This window comes from Phaethon aethereus, assembly GCF_964289735.1.
Source record: "Phaethon aethereus genome assembly, chromosome: 1".
NCBI lineage: Eukaryota > Metazoa > Chordata > Aves > Phaethontiformes > Phaethontidae > Phaethon > Phaethon aethereus.
The window spans coordinates 69,357,477-69,379,749 of NC_138575.1; the positions used below are offsets into that span (position 1 = coordinate 69,357,477).

Consider the following 22,273-nt stretch of genomic DNA (forward strand, 5'->3'; position numbering starts at 1 on the left):
CTTAGAGGTAGCAGCACTTCTCCATCACATTGGCCTCTCCACCAGAAGCAAAAGCAACGAGTCAAGCAGTAGGAAGGTTAGTGAGCTTGGGGTCCTGGCGCATTTCAGACTACAGGCTATTAAAAAAGGCAAAACCGTTTCCTAGGCTAATGCAAACATGAATGGTGGCAAATAACCACGTGTGGGACACTTTGTGTTCCTGGGATCACCTACGCTTGCGGAAGCTCACCTGACTCTAGGAATGAGGAAGCACAAGGAGAAAGGCATAAGGCTGAAGTGCCTTGGCCTCCATAAGATACAACAGGAGTTTCTTGGTATTGATCTGGAAGCCCATTGATTTGGCAGGCTGGCCATAGTGTTCGACAGACATCTGGCCTAGCACTCCAGGGACAGAACTGTGAACTGACAGCTTAAATTGATAAAAAAACTTGTATTTTCCTACCTATCTTGCTGCTAAATTCATGCACCTCCATCTACTACTCTGGGCATGTAAATGTATGTCTCGTCTCAGACAGGCTAGCACCTTCCCTCTTATGGATCTGCTGCATCCTTTGCCCCTAATAAGACACCCAGGGAAGATATCGGGTAATCTCAAGATTTCTGGAGCCCTCAGAGAATCCTTCACAAATGTGGGCCCATACATACCCTTCTTCTTGAACAACACATGAATAAAACCAAGAAAGAGATTACTTTGGGATCCAGAGCACCATCAAACTAAGAAGTGTGGAAAATATCTGTGCGTGGGGTGGGGAGGGGGATGAGGACCACAGAGCCAGGATTCTCCCACCAAGCTGCCTTCTCTGCTCAGACCCTCTCCCTGGGGGTGCCACCCACCCACAACCCTGGGGCAGGCTTGGCAGGAAAGAGGCAGCGGCATTTTAAATGCCAGCGAGCTGGAGGATGCTCGCGGGGTGCAATGGAGGAGCTGGGAGCAGGAGGGTGCCTGCCTCAGACCTGCCGGGTTGGGAGCGGCCGCAGACCTTCTGTCGTGGGGCTGAGTGCAAGGATTAAGAGCCTGAGCTACTACTGACCATGGGATTAACCCCTGCAGGAAATTAAAGTTGTAGAGACAGCTCTTCACTCCACAGCTGAGAGAAAGAGAAAAACTGGGATCTGGATCAGAATTGGCAGGGCTGGTGACAAGCCACCACCCACAGCCAACTGTTCCTGGCTGGATCAGAAAATGTTATCTCAGTCTTCATGTAGAACCCCCCTCCACATCTCACTCAGTTACCAATTTTTGCCAACAGTGTGAGAAGAACAAAAACATCACTATGTGGCAAGAAAAAGAGGAGGAAACTGGGTAGCCAGCTCACGTGTCCCTCCTCTGAGCCTCTCTCCCACGTCCTCACCCGCTTCCCTTCTCATCTGCCTCCGTTTTGCATGGAGGAAACATGCACGTGGTCTGTCGTGTTCAATAATACTCGGAGAAGATGCTGGCACACACAAGGCTGGATTTCTTCCTGTCAACTGCCCCCTCAGCTCTCCTCCTGCTGCTGCTCTGGGCCTCCTCCATATGCCGCACTCTCGCTGTGCTGGGACTTTCCTGTCACTCCCGTGTTGGATATCCCCCAGTCTCCCCGCCTGCTTCCACAGCCTCCCAAGGAATCCCACTTCTTCACAGCAATCCGGGTCTTTCCCATCGGTGCTATCCACCCTGTCTCCCCTTCAGATGGTCTGTGCTTTCTCAGAGGGTTCAAGAAGGCCTGATGCCCTTGGTATTGCCAGCCCCTCCAACATATCCTGGTCTCATTATTGTACGTTGGTCAGGGAGGCTTGGGATGTAAATGATGTGTTCTGGTTAAGGCACAGGATGAGGAATTGAGAAAACTGGCTTCTCTCCTGATTTTGCCACAGGCCCATCAGGAAACCTTGGGAAAGCCTGTCCAAAACTCCTTTATTCTGTGCAACTGATCAGCCCTATGTATCATCTCTGCAGGACAGGAGAGCATTTACCAGCCCAAGTGATCCAGTGCAAGCACTGCACTTGGCAGCTTTCAAAATCTTGAATGGGGAGTGACGGGGCTCACAATGAGGTAGCAAGAGCTGGGCAGCTGAAATTTCAGCCAGCCAAACTCAACAGCCATTTTTCCCTCTCTCATGTTTTACCTCTCCATAAAATGGGGATAAAGTTGGTTTTTCTTGGAGGGGCTTGGGGAGGAAAAATTTTTTAACACCAATCAATCACATTTGCATTTCAGAGGTGCCTACACATTGTCCTTTCAAAGAGCAGAAGCTTTTTGACCTCTTCACATCCCAGAGAATAGGGTGAGGCTTTTTTTCACACCAAGTCAGGAATGTGGCAGAGTCCCTTACAATACTGAATGGGACTTGCATGCTTTCTACTTACTTTACAGCTTTCTGTATGAGGTGTTTTGCTTAGCTGTGATCAATCACTGCAAGTCAGATGGAACCATTTCTTCTGCAGCTGGGTTTCTAGTGTGAATTAAAAATGTGCTTTCCATTGATTGTGACAGGACAACAATAATGAATCCTGAACACATGTGTTAATAAATCAACAAGTGCTGGCAATGAAGCCCCTAGCTACTTGGCTTAGAAGCTCCCTGGGGCAGCGATACACACTGTATGTTTCTACGTTCCTGCTGAGCTTGGCTGCCACCTCTGGGTGCTTCTGCAGCCCAAATAAACAACAAATTAGGAGCTGCCACTGAGACCTCTTGTGGTCAATAATTTGTTCAACTGACCTAGGTCTGTTGGGGGACCAAGAATGGGCATCATCTCCATGCCATCTAAACCCACTTGTGGTACTGTCAGGAGCACGATTCCCCACTAGGACTCATAAGCCAGGTTACTTCATGAACTTGCAGTTGCTGTCACCAGACCCCATGGCTGCTGCATCTCCCTGCCCTCTGTGTAGTAACTCTTCTCCCCCCAGGGCTGATGAAGGAACAAACATAGAACAACATGTTTTAATCACTGGGCTCTGGGGTACCACTGTACCCCTACATTTTGGGTGATGGTAATAAACAGGAATGCTAAAAGCAACAAGAAAAGGGAGGAAAAAAATTATAATCTCCTTAATGTATCCTCCATGGCCTCTCTCACCCTGCTGCTCTTCTGATAACGGCTAAAGCAATTCAGCATTGGAAAAGGGAAAGGGGCTTTGCCATCACTTGGCAAGGAGAATGTGGGGGAGGGATGTATGTCTGCATGTATTTCCTGATAATTTATTGCTGGCATCTGTTGCAGCCTCTGTCACCCACCCTTTTGTAATATAGGTCACCCACATGCCCTGCCAGTGCTCGTAAGCCAGGCTCTTAACGGAGTCTGATCCCTCAGCCATGATCCAAGGGTTATTGCAAAGGACTAGGAGAGATAATCAGAGACAGAGGTTGCTGGGCTCTGTTTCTGGCTGCAACTTATCCTAGTGACACAGTCACCTGTCTCTCTAGCCTCAGTGTCCCCGTCTGGAAAATGGGATTTTATCCACCTGCCTAGAGCAGAGGCACTACTGGCTACAACCTCAGCCTTACTTCTGGGGCTCATTAAATACAAAATAACAACACCACCTACAACCATGGTCAGAGCCATCGGTAAAGCAGATGGAAAGCTTTGGATAGAAGGTGCCACAGAATTTGGAAGTGTTACTAAAACAGTATGTGGATGCAGTAAACTGAAACCCTTCCCACCCTCACAGTGTGCTCCTTGGGACCTGACTTATGGAAGCTAAGGCTTTACAGTGATACTGCAAACATTACTGGTGTCTGGGCAGGGAGAAGGGAAGCACAAGACAGTGGTAGTGCCTGCTGTAGCTCTTATGCCCTGGCAAGTGCTGCAGAGTCATTACAATCTCCTCAGAACACCCCTCGCCCCCAGCAGTAAAGTTCCCTGTTCAAGCTAATTAGGGGAATCCTCATTAGAGAGTCCTCTAGAGTCTGACAGCAGGCCAAATGTCCAGTGGCACTTCAGCTCAGTGTATTTTTGGCCACTGGAGCCCATGGGCCAGAAATGAATGATTTCATTCTGTTGCTTTGAGCTGAAACTGAAAAAGTTGCCTTTTACTGTCCTATATCAAACGGCAAGAAGAAAAGGCCACCACCACCCCCACAGGCTACTCTGTTAATTTCTCCAGAATCTGGAAAAGAGATTCAACTCGAAGCACGTGGAAGAAAGCTCTGGACACCATGTCCCATGGATCACAGGGCATTCAGATGACATGTTGCTCCAGGGAGAAGGAACCATCTAGTAAGCCTGGAAGAAAGACTAATGCCTGGTTTGTGGGGCCCTTGGGTGACTTCAGAGCATTCCGAGCTCCAGCAATGCAGATCAGCCTGGAGCCCCCAAACCCAGTTCTGAACGCATGGCACGGTGCCTCTCCTCTTGGGCTGGGGGTGTATGGGGGGCACTCCTAGGTCTGGCAGAGTCCTTGCTGCTGGAAAAGTCCCCGGCTGTCAGGCTGAAAGCAGACAGACAGATTTGGTGGTGCTCTGGAGAGCCTTGAGGTGTGGGCAGGTGCTAGCTGCCCCAGGACTAAAGGGTTCCCAGTGCTGCACTGGCAGTGAGTGCAGCTGGCCTGGTGCTCTGCAGAACAGAAGGCATCTCTTGGGCCACAGCAAAACAGCTAATTACATCAGAATTCAAGACAAGTCAGAGAAAATCTTTAAAAAAGAAACTCTCAAAAATCCTCTCTGCCTCCTTGCTCTCTCCTGGCCGCAGAATATTAATCACTAGGGGTCTAACGTGCTTATGGGCAATAGATGTGTGGGAGAAACTGGGTTTCTCTGGATCCTTGGAATCAAAATTTCTCCATAAACATACTACTTCAAGTTATAAATGCAGAAGCTCATTGCCCCTTGCACTTCAGCAGTCAGGAACCTCTACCTATTCCAAATCTACTGCTCTGCCACCTGAGCATGTTATGCTTGGAGAAGCAGGCAGTTTTGCACAAGACATGGATGTCGATAAATATGGGTCACGGAAGAGTTCCGGGTACACGTGCGAGCCCAACTCTGTGCACACACTTGTACATGTAAGCTAGATTGGCGACTGTATCTGCATACATACATGAAGATAGCTGCTTTTAAGTCTTAGAAACCTGTGTACGAGTGCACAAAGGGTGGCTGCTATCTGTGGGGCTGGGAGTGTTGTGTTTATGTGGCATGCTTTTAAAATAATCTTGGGTTTATCAAGGCGCCTCCATCTTTGTGCGTGTTGCAGCGCAGGAGACAGCATTAAAGCCTGAACAGGTGTTAATCGCTATGCACTGTAATAAATTCTAAACATAGGGAAAGGGCTTATTTATACACGGCTGCTCCTCCCACCCTGTGCTCTGTGCTTGAGCCTTGGCGCTGCCTGAGAGGAAGAGGCGCCCGTGAGGTACCAGAAAACAGTGCATGAGCTGGACTTTCCCTGCCAGAGCAGAAGGAGCTACGGGTAGAAACCCCAACCCCATCACCATCCTCGCGCCCGGGTATGCTGGTCCTGCTCCAGCCCCCCAGTCGCCTGGGGATGGTGTGGCTGAATTGCACAGTGCAGCAAGAAGGATGAGGGGGACACCAGCCCATGGCCTGAACGGGGGCCTGGGCTGAGGGGTGACCGCTGAGGGAAGCTGTGTCACGAAGCACCCAAGGAAGCTGCTTGGGTTTTGTTTTGTGTATTTTTTTTTTTTTTTTTAAAAAAGCTTAGCCCCCCTGCTTGGAGCCAAGCCAGCTGATACAGATGGGGTGTTACAAAACAGAGCCAAAAGGCAAGAGCGCAAGGAACAGAGCTATCTATAACCCTGACAAAGTTAGATGGAGTGAAGGTGGGGAAGAGGGAAAGACAGAGCATGGCAGGCAGCCCCTGATGCTGAGAGCAAGGACGCAATCGTTCGGCAACGGGATTTGGAGCTGATCGACTCCCGCTATCCAGCAAGCAGATAAGGCTCTGTGCCTGTCAGCTTAACTCTGCCGTTCATTCCTGTGCTGTAGGGAGTTAAATAGAGCACACGGAAAGCCTGCTGCTGGGGAGTGAAAGTCAAGGAGGGAGAGGGAAGGAAGAGGCTGTAATTGGGCAGTGCCTGGGGAGTCAGGTGGAAGTGGCTGCAGGCAGAGCCCCTCCAGGTAAGTGCTTGCGGCTTTTCATCCTCCTTGTCGATACCGACAGCCGGGGACAGGAGCTTCAGGGGGTGGCATTTAGGACGGAGACATTGATATGGGGGAGGCTGAAAGTCTCCTCCTCAGCCAGGGCAAGTGCAAGCACCGAATGGGGACAGCTATTTGTTGTGGCTTCTCCTTCAGCAGGGACTGCAGGGAAAGGGCTCCAGCTCGGTTTGGGGACGGGGGGGCTGCAGCGGGTGAAGGTTGGATTGGTTTCAGTGCCCTGAAGGGTATTCATCTATTTGGTGCATTGGCATTTGGGTAAATGATCTAAATAGCCTTGCAAAATGTACTAGTCCAGGCACTGAACCTGCTCATCTTTCTCATTGAGTTGCTAATTTAAATATTTCCTGGTGGTTTACATTCCCATATAAAATAAATCAGTCATGGGAGCCTGGGGGAGGGGAAGCTGCTGGCACGTGTGTGGGGAGAGTGTCCCGGTGGGAGCGCAGCGCCCAGCTAAAATAACAGCTGTAGATATTGTCAGAGCTCCTCAGAGGGGATGGAGGATGGTTTATTTCTGTACGCTGGTTGAAATGTGTCCATCTAACTGCTGCTGCAACTGTGGGTGGCACATCAGAGAGGAAGCAGGGGGACAGGAGGGTCCCTGGTGTTTCCCCTTCTCCTGCTTGCCTGTATCCAAAAGGTAAGCGGGAGGGAAGTTGGAACCTGTTGTCAGTCACTTATCGTCAGGGGAGAGTTTATGGTCTTTGGGTTTCTAATTAGACTGAGCATTTTTCCTTCTTCTAATTAAGATGTAATTCCTCTCTTTTCAACACTCCCACTCAGTCTCCCCCGCTCCAGGTCCTCCCTTCTCCTCCGAGGCTCGCTCGCTCTTCAACCGCTGCAGTTGCTGCAGTGTGAAATCCCCAAGCTGAAGCTGTGCTCGGCTCAGCCCCGCTCTAGCCACCACATCCATTTTACCTTGAAACAGAAGGGAAGCGCTGGTAGTGAACACAGGGTGGGGAGAACCAGCTTGGCAGCCGCTGGTGCCCAGACCTCAGTGAGCCCGAGCCGTGCGTCAGGGAGAGGGTGCACAGGTGGTACCAGCCTGTGTGGAGGCGAGAGGGAATGAGCTGGAGCCTGCTGCTCTGGCAGGGCCACCTCAGCAATTCATCCGGTTAACCTTGGCCGTGAGGCTAATGTAGCTACCATAGCAGGCTACTCGAGCACAGGCTCATCTCTGCGGCACTTAGGTGAGAGGTTCAAAGTGAATTAACGATGTGCCTTTGTCATGCTGCGCCTCCCGAAACATCCTCCACCCCTCACTCCAAAACGGAGCTGACGCCTCGAAGGCAAAACTCTAGTTGGGGAGGGGAAAAGGGCAACACTCTGCGTCCTGCTAACCCAGGGAACTGAATCTCACCCGCTCCGCTTTGCTCTTCCCCCTCCAGGACCCGGCAGGCAGACTACAAGGTCATTCCTCTTCCCTTTGGGGCTGTGTGCCAGGCTGGCTGGTGGATGTGAAGACACGCTGGAGAAGACAATAATGCTGCCTACAACTGCTGGCCACCGGTGGAGGAGCAGGTTCCTCATGAGGTGGCAAGAGGCTTGTCGTAAGTAATGCCTACTCAGGTACTAAGTACGATGATCCTGTTTGTCAAGGGAGTGGAAAGAAAATAGGTCGCATCAGGGTTAAGAATAGGGGAGAGGGACAGCTAAGAATGGAGATGTTTGAACTAATTCCTGATTCCTTTAGAGGCCAGGCTAGCTGGGAGGGAGAATGAGACTCTAAAGCTGAAGATGGGCTTAAAGTGGGACAGCCAGTGTGATTGCTTCCAAATTCCAGTGGGCCTGGCAGGTGACAAACAGCGAGACAGATACCACCACACAAAGATCCACCCTGAACATTTCTCAGATCGGCATCCTGTAAGCTGCAGACTCCTCTCTATGGTTGGGGTTTATACATAGGTTGCTGAGAAAGGCTCCCAGCTCTTCACAGCAGAAGTCCTGACCGATTTCAGAAGGGAATGCAGGATGTGAATGCAGAATTCTCCTACTGGGCACTGCCACACGTAGTGACAATCAAGGAGTAAATAAAGAAGATCTCTTGTAAAGTAAATTGTTAAAAGTTCAGCCTGTGCATCTTCCCAGCGGACCGAGGCATCTGCTGCTGTATCCCTGAGTGCAGAGTAGAGATTGCCGGGGCAATGTGGGGCTTCAGGGAATGTCCCTGCGCTTCAGAGAAGCATCTGGGGACCACAGCAGAGAAAAGGGCGCACTTGGAGAGTGTCCATCACTACTGCATGCCCAGGCACCGAGCAGGTCTGTGGTTTCCCTTGTTCCTGCCCCCCGATCAAATTTGGGGCTGCCACTGTAAGAAGCTGGGGGAATTATTTCCTTCTCCAGAAAACAGACATCTTTGTAATCCACCCTCAGAGACTAGACTGCTGTATAAATTATTTATAATGAATGCTACTGAGTCTTGACTTAATCTGATATACCTGGATCAGCTTTCTGCCACCTACTAGAGTCACCAAACACCCCTCAAAGTAACTTCATCTTCCCCTAACACAAAAACACATACTACTCATCCTTCTGTAGGGCTGGAAGACAGCTTCAAGGTCTGCCTATTGCTTTCCCTGCCTCTCTTCCCTGTAGAGCTACATCCTAACCAGTGCAATGAATTCCTTGGTCTCAGCTCACATCCTAATGAAAGCACCTCTTACAGGGACTGAAAATAAAATCAGGCCTTCTCTCTATGATTTTTAATAAAATATTTCCAAGAGCACAAAGCAATATATGGGTAACAACAAGACATTTTTTGGCACATCTTACATGGCTGCAGAGACTTGGCATAAATCCAGTTCCTGAACATAACCACAGCCAGCTGCCTGAGACTTCGTTCCTACCAGCCACTGCCAGCATACATACTGGTGGAACCCCACAGCCACCCAGTTGGAGCCAGTGGTGGGTAGGCATTTTGAGAGATAAGCCCTGAACAGAATGCCACCTGTATAGCATTACACACGGTCTGCTCTTGCCTTTCGCGGTGTACAAAGCAGCTAAGTGTTATCTCATCATCACAGCTGTCAATCTGTTATTAATACTGTACCTTTGTTAAGCATCCAGGAAAAGATGGGGTTACTTGAGTGACTCATGGCTTTCTCCCTTCCTCACTCTAGCTCCCATTCTTTTAATTCTCTCCCTACAACAAGAGTGCGATGTATTCTGAATGGAATTAAATATCAGACAGACAGACAGTAGCTGCACTGCGCTAGTCCACAAGCTATGATCTCTTTTCAAGGCAATCTCCACTGTGGATCCCGACCTTTGCATGACAAGAAAGCACAGAGGTACTCAGAGTGAATCTCTCTCTTGTATTTCACTGTAAGGATCCATAATTATCATTAAAAGCGCACACAGATTAGCACAGCCTGGACTGATGTACACCTGAGATTTTAACTGTAGGACAAAAACAAAAATTCTTGAAGGAACTGTGAAAGATTGATGAAATAAAAAAGAGCTGAGATGTTCTCTCTGAACACTTATCCCTTGGTCCTTAATAAAGTCATATAGCTTAGGATCCAAACTGTGTAGTTCTCCTTAGGCTACCAGTCCACAAATTTGCCAATTCTCACAAGGATCGCTGGGAACACAAGACAGGCCTATGCAGGATGACAGGTTTCGAGTATGAAGGCAGCATCGCTGACAGAAGCCAAATTGATATAAAAAAATGGGCTATGGGTCAGACTAAACTCTGGAGAGAGTGTGCGAGGGAAGAGAGGAAGAGCATGGCTGACTGCAGAGCTGTTCCAGGCAGAGCATCTCCAGAGCCTGGGTCTCCACCAGCTCCCTCTTCTGCGGCAATTTCACAATTCCTTTGGGGATAAGAAACAAACCACCTGCTTGTTGGTTCTTTGGAAAAAAGCAGGACAGAAGAATCTGTTTTCCAGTCCAGAAGAGAATGGCGAGACAATAAATGTATCCACTTTAGCTACCATTCACCCCTAAAAAGACTTTACCAACCCCAAGTGACTGCCTTCTCTGAAGAAAAGTGAGAAAGGGAGAGCACAGGGCATGACGCACAGATAAACCTGCTTCAGTTTTAGTCAAATGCTCAAACTTGTCACCTTAAAAAACAGTGAGGGAGCTGAATTTGCTTCCCACATTGAAGAAACTAATCTCAATTCCACAAAAGGAATTAGGATGAAGGATGCAAATGTTTTACATTGTCTGCTTAAACATAACTCCCACTCCTCTAATGACAGGCAGCACAAAGCTTGCTTTGCTGTTGCTGATGCTTCTTTGTCACAGAAATGAGAGTTTTAAAAGCCACTGGCTCCCAGGGAGGGTTGGTAACTAGTGCCCTGACGCCACTTACAGGATGTGGAGCCATGTCTTCAATGGTGATCCACAACAGTGCTCTAAAAAATGCTGGTTTGTGGATTGCCTGACTTTACCTTTGAGACACTGCAGGAGAAAGGGGATGTGTGCTAACCCTTTTCCTAACACCCCTTTCTTCAACTACCAACCTGCAATTTTTTTCTTGGTCTCCATTGCTACGGGCAATTTTGGTCAGAGGAGATACTTGTGGGTCTATTGCTGTGGGATGCAGAAACTATTTTGAGAGCAATGGCAAGTATTAGATGTCCAGTGGCTTAGGGGCTCTTTGTTACTTTTTAACAGCTTTCTTGTTCATCCCTTTGTAATGGTATCTAATTAATAGAAAAGTCTCTTGCCACAAGGCCCATGCAACACACTGTGGATATGGAAAGCAAACGATACCCTGATTTAGAGGCTAACTTAGACTTGAGTCTGATCCATCACAAAGACTAGGAGCACAACTGAGATGTAAGTTGTTTTGGTTTCATTTTTCTTAAAAGCTTTCCACTAACATGTCTATTTCTGAAAAAATAGAGCTTCTTAAATATATACCAGTCCCTTCTCTTTCAACCCTGACTGTTTAGAGGGTTGAAAGACACCTGTCCTTTATCAGAGGTGACACCTCCCACCACGTTCTGCTCCATTCTCCTCTGACAGGTTCCAGTGCTCTAGTATCTGGCAGCAAAGTCCTCTGGGATGCACTGTTTTAACTTCCTTGTGAAACTGGAAGACTATTTACTTGCTTGCTCATGAAAAAAAAGGCTAAGAGGAAAGTCATGCTGGCAGGGTGCAGGCCAGCAGCAAAGAGATGTAGCTGTGAGGAAGCTCATGGCACTGCAGGGCATTGCGGCGAAGAGTCCCGTTGTGAGGATCCCATTGTAGCCATTGCTGTGCTCAAGGTGGTGACGGGTGAGGATGGGACAGCATTGCTCTAATACATGCACTCTCTCTCCCCTGCTTTTCACCTACCAGTGCTTGGCTGTTGGCTGTCGCTGTGTGCTGCCGAGTCCTTCTTTGCTTGTCCTTCCTCCTGCAAGTGTAACAGTGGCAACCTGGAAGTGGACTGTAGTGGCCTGGGCCTCTCTTCCATCCCCTCAGACATCCCCACAAACACCAGGACCTTCCTCTTTCTCAACAACAAACTCAGCATCCTGCCGGGAGCAGTGTTTTCCAACCTGTCTGCCCTACAGAGGCTGGATCTATCCAACAACTTCTTGGACCAGCTCCCTCAGAACATCTTCAGTGATCTGGGGAACCTCACGGAGCTCCAGCTGAGGAACAACAGCATCAGGGCCTTGGACAAGGACCTTCTACAACACACAGCCCTGCTGCGCCAGCTGGATCTCTCCGTCAACGGCCTGGCCCAGATACCCTCGGGCATCTTTGACGACCTGCCTGCTCTCCGCTCCCTCTCTCTCAGGTCCAATCGCCTGCAGAGCCTGGACAGGGTGACCTTTGAACCTCTAACCAGCCTGCAGCACCTCCAAGTTGGGGATAACCCCTGGGAATGCGACTGCAACCTCCGAGACTTCAAGCACTGGATGGAGTGGTTCTCCTACAGAGGTAGGTGCTCGCGCAGTGGGAGCCAAGTGCAGAAGTGCTGGTCTTCCATGGAAAGGCAGACAGAGGCAGGTGGGGAAGAAACACGAGCAGATACATCTGGCAGATCAGGCTGACCTGGATGCCAGATCTTAGTCAAGGAGCATGAGGACCGTGCTGCAATGCTAAGAAACAGTTTAGTGCCACCTCACCTTCATAGAGGAGCACTGCCAGGCTGAGGATTCCTCTGCAGCCCCAGATCTCCTATTTCCTTGTTTTGTTTCTAATCTAAAAGATTACTTTTTTTTTCTTGGGAGAGGAAAGAACATCAAAATTTTTAGGATTATGAGTTCCCCTCACCCCTTCTGCCTAAAGAGAAGAAATGCTTTTCACGCTTGAAAATAACCGTCCCGTTCTCTTTCTTAAGACAGGAGAACTAAAAGCCAGATTTGGCTGTAAAGCACCAGGTTTGCTTTCAACAAAAGAACCATAGGAAACCATGCCACTTAGGAAAATACTGCAACTAATATTGGCAAACACAAACTAAAGCTCAAATTAACAAGCCAGGCCCCAAGTCAGACTGGCTCTAAACTTGTAATTTCAAACCAAGCAGTTTTTGACAAGTTTGTATTTCCAGCTTTTCCTTGAAATACAGAAGGCTGGATGACACGCTTTCAGGAGCTGCAACTCAAAGAAAGATGGCACATTTTACAGGAATGACGATTGAAGGCTTGACCTTCTGTCACTGGAACCAATGAGTAGGAAAGGGTCTCAAATCATGCGGATAGCAACAGTCAGCTGTCACATCCCTGCTGATCACAGCCATGCTGCAAAGAGATTATCTACGCCTATGGCTACACTGCAGTCTGAAATATGCATTTGTGTGAGCAGAATCAAACAAGCATACGAGTGCCACTTTCATCTTGGTGGGTTTTTTTCCGGTTTCTTTCTTGACTCCCATATAGCAGAGTCGATGGAAAGCACAGGGAATGAATCTTGCTTTTTTTCCCCTTCCAAAGAAATTGCCCAAACTCGCTCAAGCATTTGTTTCAACATCTGTCACTATTTTCACAGAGGGGGGATGAATTAGTTGTTAGAAGATGGGACTGTGTGTTGTTATTTTGAGAAGATAGATACAGCCTGGTCCCATCTTTTTGCTTTAACTTCTCCTTTTCTAAAATGGTTCTATTGACACTTACATAACTCACTAAGCAGTATGAGGCTGACTTAATAGATGGTTTCAGAGGGCTTTCATGTCTTGGCCTGAAAGATGTCTATGCAAATATCACGCACCATGAGCTCTACTGTCAAATCCAACCTAGGCAGAAGCATACCAGCCAGCTGCCATGGTTGAAGCTGTTCCAGCTGTGGAGGGCTAAGGCATGCAACATGTCTCCAAGTTAGGCAAAACAATCATTTTAAAGGATACCACATGTGCCCCTCCTGCCTGGTGCATGGAAGTGCAGACGTTACTCCTTCCCTCCACCTTTGACAAGCACTGAGGATCTGGCAGGCTCTCTTGAATACTCTCCTACTCAGCAATGCGTTCACACATGAGGGACTGGATTTTATGACCCCACTGCTATAATAAAGCAGTTCCCCACTTGATAACCATAATGCTGCTATGCCTGACTTCTGTAGGGCAAATACTTAGCAGAGGTGAATGGAGTCATAGGAACTTACCCCACCTGAGGATCTAGCTCTGCTGTCACTGTATCGGGATGAAGCTGTGGTTCACTCCTGTTATCTTTATTGGGACAGGTGGGAAAATCGACCAGCTGGCATGTACCCTGCCCAAGGAGCTGAAAGGGAAGGATATGCGAATGGTGCCCATGGAGATGTTTAACTACTGCTCCCAGCTGGATGATGAGAACAGCTCTACCGTGCTGGACAATACTGGCCCACCCTGCACTAAAGGAAGCCCAGCTCCTTCCAAATCTAAATCGGGCCCAGAAACAGAAGTGGAGCCCAGTGTGGGATGCCCTCAGAAACAGCGATATAGGCCTGTGAGCGTGCGCCGGGCTATTGGCACTGTGATCATTGCAGGGGTGGTTTGCGGCATTGTTTGCATCATGATGGTGGTGGCAGCTGCTTATGGTTGCATCTATGCCTCCCTTATGGCCAAGTACCACCGGGAGCTGAAGAAGAGGCAGCCACTCATGGGTGACACAGAAGGTGAACATGAAGAGCAAAAACAAATCTCTTCTGTTGCATGAAACTCTTCTAGGAAGGAAGGGACAGCAATGAACAAAGGTACCTGAGAGCAGTCAAGCATGGGGTCTTCCCAAAATACATCTTCCCAGACAGACAGACTGTGCTATTGCTCCACTCGCCCAAGTAGTGCAACATGCTTCTGGGGGGTCAGGGCACCTGGCTCAATTCCTGTTCCTCTGCCCCAGGCCCATTTTGTGCCCTTTCACCCTTGGGCCCTCCCAGACAAATAAAGTAGAGTCAGACCTTGAGTGCTTGCTGTGCCTCATGCCCTTGCACAGAGCTTCCTCACATGCCTGCTGTGGAGGCAGCTGGCACCTTCTGGGAACCTGTGTCATCCTTTCAGCTTTGGTTCTGAGTTGTCCTGTATCCTGTCAAGAGCTCTCTGCAAACAGAGAGCAGCTCTGTGAAAGCTTATGTGAGGAGCAGGACAACATAAATGTCCATGCCTCGCTGTTAGGGTCACTACTGTTGTGTGACAGCAAGTTGCTGCCCACCCTACAAGTCAGTGCTGCTGAGAGCACATTAGAAAGGAGGGAAGGTCCCTAGGGGATGACAACAGTCAGGGGGAGATTTCCCTTCTCGTTTTCAGAGGTGGAAAGATACCTGTATCACTCTAACACGCTGCCAGGGAGCAGAGTGTCCCTCTTTTTGCTCCTGGCCGAGTCCAAATCTGCAAGCTTTCACTCACACATGTCATCTGCTATAGGTGCACAGATACAGAGCTGTCCTCCTGTATACCCCCCCCCAACTCATTCTGATCCCAACACACACACGCAGTCAGCCCCAGCTCCAGACACCCAGGCATCCCATCTGTGCATGCAGAGCCACACGTGCCCATGCTGACCTGCCCTCTGCGTGCAGCCCTGAATACATTCAGCCACTTTACCTTGCTCTCATCATAACAGTGCATAGCACCTTCTGCTTCAGACAAAATACATGCACCCTGCCACCGAGGAGCTAACAAAAACATCACAGCCATAGTGCAGAGCCAGTGGAAATGGGCAGGAGAGGACAGAGGGAGGCAAAGTTATGAAGGTCACAGCATGAGTCTGTGGAAATAAGTACACAGCATGAAAAAAATAAGATGCATTCTTGTTATCTATTTTACGTTTTCTGTGATAAATGGAGAGGGTAAGGATATGAAGCCGCCATTTGGAAACGCTTGATTGGCAGAGCAGAAGTGGGTCATCAAGAAACACTAGAGGAGGAGGTAGCTTACCAGCATTGGTAGCATAAGCCATGCTGAGGAGTAGTGTGAGCCTAGGTGAAGGTGGCGGGAGAAGAAGACACACAGCCCAAGAGCTGGCATGGCTGGCAGAGGGGCAAGCACGGTGTATGGAGTAGGGTTATACAGCTGAGGCGACTGAAGAGAAGGGGCACAGTTCTGGAGGGTCTTGAGCTGAAGGCTGAAACCTGGACCACAGCATGGCACAGGTGGGAGAGCCCAGGAAGGGTCCAGCACGGTAGGCAGCACAGCCCGCATACGTTCCCCTCACCACCATCCAATCCACGGCTGCACGTGAGTGTGCCCATACCCCCAACTGCCCACACTGCCACTGTCACGTGGGGTGACTTCCCCCAACCAGATTTTAAATCTGTGCAGTGCCTCCTATTAGTCTTAGCTCTTTCTGACCTAACAGGAGTAAAAAAAAAAAAAAAGTGAGAGGGGAAACAAAATGAAAGGAACTCGACATAAGGACTCGTTTTGTATCACTGGAAGTGGGATAAAATGCTGTCTCCAGGGGAGAGCACACATTGCCATGGTAACCTGCTCTAACCCGCCACAGTGGGTATTCCTGGGCGAGGAAGATGACACCGGAGGTCGTGCATCCGCAGTGCCTGTCGATGGTGTGATCCCTGCCATCAGGAAACAAGCTGGCAGCCAGCCCAGCTTTGAGAGTGTTTCGCTAGCAACCTGTGTCCAGAGCCCAGCACGCGCCGCAGGTGGACCCTGCGAGGGCATGTCACCTCTTCCCCCTGCTCCAGCCGGATCCCAATGCCTTTGGACATCTCACAGCCCTCCTGCCCACTGCTGCTGGATCCCTGTGGAAGCGATGTACGCTGGCTCCTCAGCCCTTCCCGGTCCCTGACAGGTGGTTGTACTGACCCATGGGCACAGAGGGCCAAGGCTTTAATCAAAGCCTGGAGTGGCAAACTCCCTCCTGGCCTACCCAAGGACACCAGAGGCAAAGAGACAGGATGCTCTGGACTGTTTTAGCATGACTTCCCTTTGACACAGGGATGCGTGGGACAGGGAAGGATGTTCTTCAGAAAGCAGAAGACCAGCCTTCCCTGGAAGAAGGACTGGGAGAAACAGTCCACCCACAGATGTGTGCACACATTGTACCCTCACTCCCAGCACACTGCTTGTGGGGAAGAAGAGGAGGAGGGGGGCTGGCAAGATGTGAGGAGGAAGGACTCTTCTCCCATGCACTGTATAGCTGCTCCAGCCACCCCATCTGCTGCAACCATAGCCTGCTCTGAAGAGTGGAACTGGTGCACTGCAGACTCTGTATGTGTGTTACTGCTGCTCCACATTCCCAGCAAGCCAGGACTAGACTCTGCCTTGCTGGATCCAAACCTCTCCCCAACCTCCCTCTCAGAGGAACTTCTCCCTTTACCATACTGGACTCCGCAATCATACTTGAAATCGGACTTGAGTCAGAGCGGTACATTTAAAGATCTATATTTTACTTGCATCAAATAATGGTGAAACATTGCACAAAACAAATGGGATCTATATATGTGTGTGTGTGTGCGTGTGTGTGTGTGTGAGAGTGAGCAAGAGAGTGAGAGATTGTTTTTAAGGGGATAGACTAGAGATAAAATAAATGGGAGGGAGGCAGGGGACAATGCAGGGATTGGAGGGGTGGAAATCCTCCTTTCCCTGCACCTTCCCTGTGACGCCCTCCTGCCCTGACCAATTTTTCTTTGTTGCTAATAATATTTTCTATATCTTGTGTTGTGGGGCTGATGATGACCTTGCCCATCCTTTCCTTTTTGTTTTCATTTATAAAGGCAGAAAGTCTGGCTCCATCTCAACCCTAGACAAGGGACTGCTATGTTTAGAAACCCACCCAGGAAAGGAGAAGACGAGAAAGGGGAGAAAAGAGAGTTGCTGAGAAACACGAAGGCTGGCTACTATGGGGAGTCCCACTGGAAAGCAAATACTGTGCTTGGCAGGACAAGGACCTGTCCTCTTCCACGTAGAGCAGATTAACAGGGTTCACTGGGAAATGCCCTCTTTATACCACTGCTTGCAAAGAGGGTCTTACTCTGATCCCTAGCACACCTGGAAAACAGGCTGTCCTAGTGCGACTGAGCTGCGGCACTGTCCACAGGCACTCTTAGGGAACGTCGTACCCCGCGTGGCCAGAAATGAAGCTGTCCTGTGGGATGCTGGACACAGCACGAGACTCCTTGTGCAACCAGGCAACGGGTTGCTCTGGTGTGTGGGGACAGGGGCTCCCGTTCTCCCTGCTGGCATGGCGAGGCATGGCTGGAATCCCCCTGAACGCAGCCTTTGGGGCAGGCAGGTGTACCAATGCCACACGCAGGTGCCTGCCCTCAGGAAATGGTCTTCTGGGGCAGGCAGGCCCAACACGTGCCAGGGCAATGCTGGGGCTGTCAGGGCCACCAGAAACACCCCTTCTGTTCCTCCCGCTCCCCTTCCCCACACACCCACCTGTGGTACAGGCAGGCACATTTCTTGCAGGGAACAGATGGCACTTGTAATTTCTTTCTCTTTTTGTTACTGTTCGAGGGAGAGCAACAAGGTTTTCTAAAAGGATTGAATGGAGGTTTCTTTGGCATGAGACAGAACATTTTTAAAGGTATATTATATTTCTGGCTTGTTGTTACAGAAGAATAATAAAGAATGTATTTTCCTATGCTCCTTCTTGTTTAAATGAGATCTCTGATAGTAACCTTCCCTCTCTCCTCTACCCCCTGCAAAAGCACACACTGCAGGGATACAGCCAGCCAAACGAAAAAGCCCCTGAATGCCCTCATATGTGTATGCTTGTTTGTACATACTGTTTGAACTTGGAATGAACACGCACATACATACACGTACATACACTGTATCAGTGTAAGTCCTAGGCAAGCACATACCTGTAGTTGGGGTGAGGCTGTAGGACTACATACGCAGTCAGTCAAGGTGAGACCCTAGATCTAGAAACACACACACACACACAGTGCTCCAGGGACACGGCCAGACCAAGGGCGCTTGTGTAACAAGGATAAGATACTGTGGCAATCAGCTCATTACATAAAAGTAGAAAGGGCCAAATTAATCCCTAGTGTAAGAACGCAGAAGCCAATGGAGTTATATTCAGGTCAAATTTGATTCCAAAAGCTTTTTTTTTTTTTTTTAATTAGAGCATAATGTTCACTACAACTTACAGTAACAAATAGTGAGCTATGGGTTCCTACATCTCCAGATTCCTGACCCTCCTGAGCAACGTTATTTTGAAATGAATGGAAATTACTGTCTAAACCCCTAAGTACACCAGCTGTCACCCCTAGAGCTAAAACGGGGTGTCCCTCCACCAGCTGTTCACTGGCTAGGTCGATCACACACAGCTAACAAGTTTAAATTTCCCCCTTGTCAACTTTCGGTGCTACGAATACATAAGTCACCACGTTCTCTTCCTGTGAGAAAAAGCTCATCTTGAGGCGCGTGGAACCATAAAAGATGATAAACCCCGCCACAAGCAAACCCTGTGCCATCTTACTTGCACTGTTATACTCGGCCACCCTGTTACACTCCGTCTGATCTTCAGAGAGAAACTGGGAGAAGAGCCCAGATAATCCAATAAGAGCTGAGGCTGCTGTTCTGCTGAAAAGGTATGTGCCATGACAGAATCACCATTATTGTTTACCAGTATGGTGTTTATGGCACATAGTTTAATCTAATTTTGCCATGTAGGTAGAGGAGTGCACACAGATACTACTAAGCAGTTCATATAATACCAGAAATGTAGAGCAGAAAATAACCAAAGCCAACACACTCATCCGATGACTCTAGGTTTTTTCAGTTCATGAATTATCTGGGAGCAGGCTATGATTTTCTGCAATTTGATCATCTTTCATTTGGCAAATGTATTTGTCCTGTATACATATCTACTCACACACACATATCACTCCATACATATAAATGCATAATTACGTAATACATGTAAAATATATAAAATAGAATTCCTCCTCACTATCTTGTTCATGTGCAGCTTGCTGTGCTGGCTTGAACAGCGTTTGCTAGTACTGATTGGAAGCACAGGTCAGAGGTTTAGCTTCTATCCTCTGATTAGATAAAAGCAAGTCCTAGCATGGGATTTCTGAGGATAGAAAAGCCTTCCCTCTGCAAACACTGTACAATACAGACAAAAAAATAAGCATTCCCTGATAAGCACAGTTACAGAACGGAATGAAAGTAAATAAAAATTTCCCGTGTCATTTTGGTGAGCACCCCACATCAGTAGCAGCCCTGGAAATCTGGGGACAAGGTAGCATCCTCACAGCTTTTCTCCCTTTAGAAGGTGAGGGAGAAGCAACCAACAGGGGCTAGACCTCTCCTTCCCACGGTGGCACTGTGCTGCAGCCAGGCAGAGGCCATGTGCAGGGCACCTGGAGCCAAGGAGAAGGCAGAGCGTAACGCTAAGAATAACTCTGCCTTGCGTGGAGCTTCTGGACCAGGACAACAATCTGCAGCTCTTTGCTTGGGGCTCCAAGTTGAGATTTGACCCTTCACATTTGCTTTTTCTGTGTCCTAACTTGGGAATAACCTTGTTTGTTTGAATAGCTGCAGAAAATCAACTCGTAAAGGGCACCGAACGAGCGACAAATGCAGGTATTTCGTTTGAGGAAATACGCACAGACGATACACTGAGATATTCACCCAGCTCTGCATAAAGCTCAAGGGAAATATCCAGAGTAACAACAATGCTTTGCATTTCTATAGTGCTTGCCTTTGGCAGCAATCTGGGAGCTTGCAAACATTAATGAATTCACAGAGGCAGAGATTCAGAGAGTATAAAGGCCAGAAGGGACTTTAGATCATCCAGTCTGACCTTCTGCGTATCGCACGCTACTTGGGAAGTGTGCAGAAAAGAATCACAAACATCATTTCTGGGTGGCAGAAAATGCCTTGCTGTGAAAGATTTAAAGAGCTCAATCTGTTTAGCTTATGAAACAGAAAATAAAGAAAGTCCAACAGTGAGTGCTTACATGCAGCTAAGGTGAGTTTTCCAGAAAGGCATCTACCTTGGATTTGAAAACATTCAAGAGAGGGAAAAAAAACCTTTTCCCACGGTACCTTACTACAATAACTATTCATTCTCACTGTTAGTATTCATGCTTAATATCTCATTTGAATCTGTTTGGTTTCACTTTTTGTTTCACAACAAAAACTCATAGGTTTTTGTTATGCTTCTGTCCTCTAGATTAAAAAAACATTCAGTAACCAGTATCTCTCCCTGTGAAGGTACTTTATACTCTAATCAAATCACCTCTCAGTCCTCTTTTTGATAAGATAAGCAGATTGAGTTCATTAAGTCTTTCGCTGTAAAGCATTTCCTCACCTCTGGAGCAGCACTGTAGCATTTTGTCACACTCTTTCCAATTTTTCCTCCTCCTTTTAAAAGTATGCTCCTCATCCATAAAAATCTGTGCTCTGTATTGTACGTGTTACCTGACTATTGCCATACAATGGTAAATATCATCTTTCCCTACACCTCGCCACCAATCACATCTCACAACACACTGGCTAGGCTGTGTGAGCATTTTTCTTACTTTAAAGAGAGAGGCATATGGAAACCCTAGGGTAAAACCCTACAAGTCATTATGAGGGAGCCAGATTATGGGAAACGAGTTTTGATCCCACTCATAACCACCTTTATAGTAGCATAAATTCACTGGGTTTTAAACAAGAGTTTCCAGATTTATGCAATTCTTGGGAAGAGAAAAATCTAGCCCTTTATTTAAACTGATGGTCCCCTTCTAGCAATCTCTACTTTCTCATCCACTCATGGTCTCATACGGTTATCTTTCACATCTCTCCCACCGGACATAAACGTCTTTGATTCCCCAGTTATTCTGTCTCTCTCCCCCTAATTCTCATCCTCTTGTGAGTGATCATCCCCTTTTCAGCGACTGCCTCTGACCAGCTGCTTTTCAGGTTCTCCCTTCTCTGATCTCCTCAACTGTCACTTCTCAGCTGACACAAACCATGCCGCCCCCCACACCCCCATCTGCTTTTTAAAAGCTTGTTATCATGAGCAGGGGCTTCTCTGCTCACTCCTCTTTACTTCACAAAAACCAAATCAATCAAGAGAAACCACTATGCTGTCAAAGGCTGACAGAGGGGCTTGGGTCAGCCCTAACTTGTGGTGTTCCAGGTGCTGTGCTGGGGCTTTCAGCTGCACTAACAAGCATATTTTTCTCCAGTCATGACTCAAATCATGGAGTCTGTGAATTATATGGTAAAAGGCCCAGCCTTGTATCCAAAAGGAGTGCAGAGGTGAAGGGGGAGTGCCCTGAGTGACTGCCCTGCAGCTCGCTCGCTTGCTGGTAGTTGTACTGTGGCACGGTGAGACAAGGGACTTTGGCTGGTGCCTGGTGATGGAGAAGGGGCTGCAGGCTAGCAGAGTCTTATCTCTTTCTCTTCAAGGCACCACCACATTCTTACAGACTTTTCAAGCTCCAGCTTAAACCCATTTGCCTTTTTACCTCAGATTCCAGCTGAAGCTACATTACCCTAATGGCTAGAAACCCTCTTCTAGTTTTGCACTTTAAATATTTTGATGGCCCATATACTACACTGGCTTCATACAAGCTGTGTCCTTTAGTTTAAATATTTCCTCCAAGACACATTTATTACAGCAATCCTATCTGCTGAAGCCTTGCTTCCATGTGGTTCCGTTGAGTCTACCCGGCTACCTTTTGGCAAGGATCTCAGGGCTGAACTTGGCAGACAAAGGTTCCCTGAATTTTATCTGGGCATCAGGAGGCAACACAGCCTACACTGAGGATCCTCACTGAGACTTGGCAAAACAGGCCTAACAGTTCCCAGAAGACAAGGAATGCCTCTGGTCCTGCTT

At 48.3% G+C, this 22,273-nt stretch overlaps 2 protein-coding genes across 2 annotated transcripts in view; one reads left to right on the forward strand and one right to left on the reverse strand.

Annotated features, from left to right (window-relative positions):
- Window positions 1-22,273, reverse strand: part of CACNA2D4 (calcium voltage-gated channel auxiliary subunit alpha2delta 4) — a gene marked incomplete at both ends in the record, with an annotated part of 131,319 nt that overhangs the window by 35,733 nt on the left and 73,313 nt on the right. The gene's annotated exons all lie outside the window — the stretch shown is intronic.
- On the forward strand, window positions 7,588-14,188 carry LRTM2 (leucine rich repeats and transmembrane domains 2; the record flags this gene model as incomplete). The annotated part of the gene is made up of 3 exons (XM_082003042.1): window positions 7,588-7,654; window positions 11,397-11,987; window positions 13,725-14,188. The coding sequence occupies 3 exons, from the start codon at window positions 7,588-7,590 to the stop codon at window positions 14,177-14,179; spliced, it is 1,113 nt and encodes a 370-aa protein (XP_081859168.1). The 3' UTR covers window positions 14,180-14,188.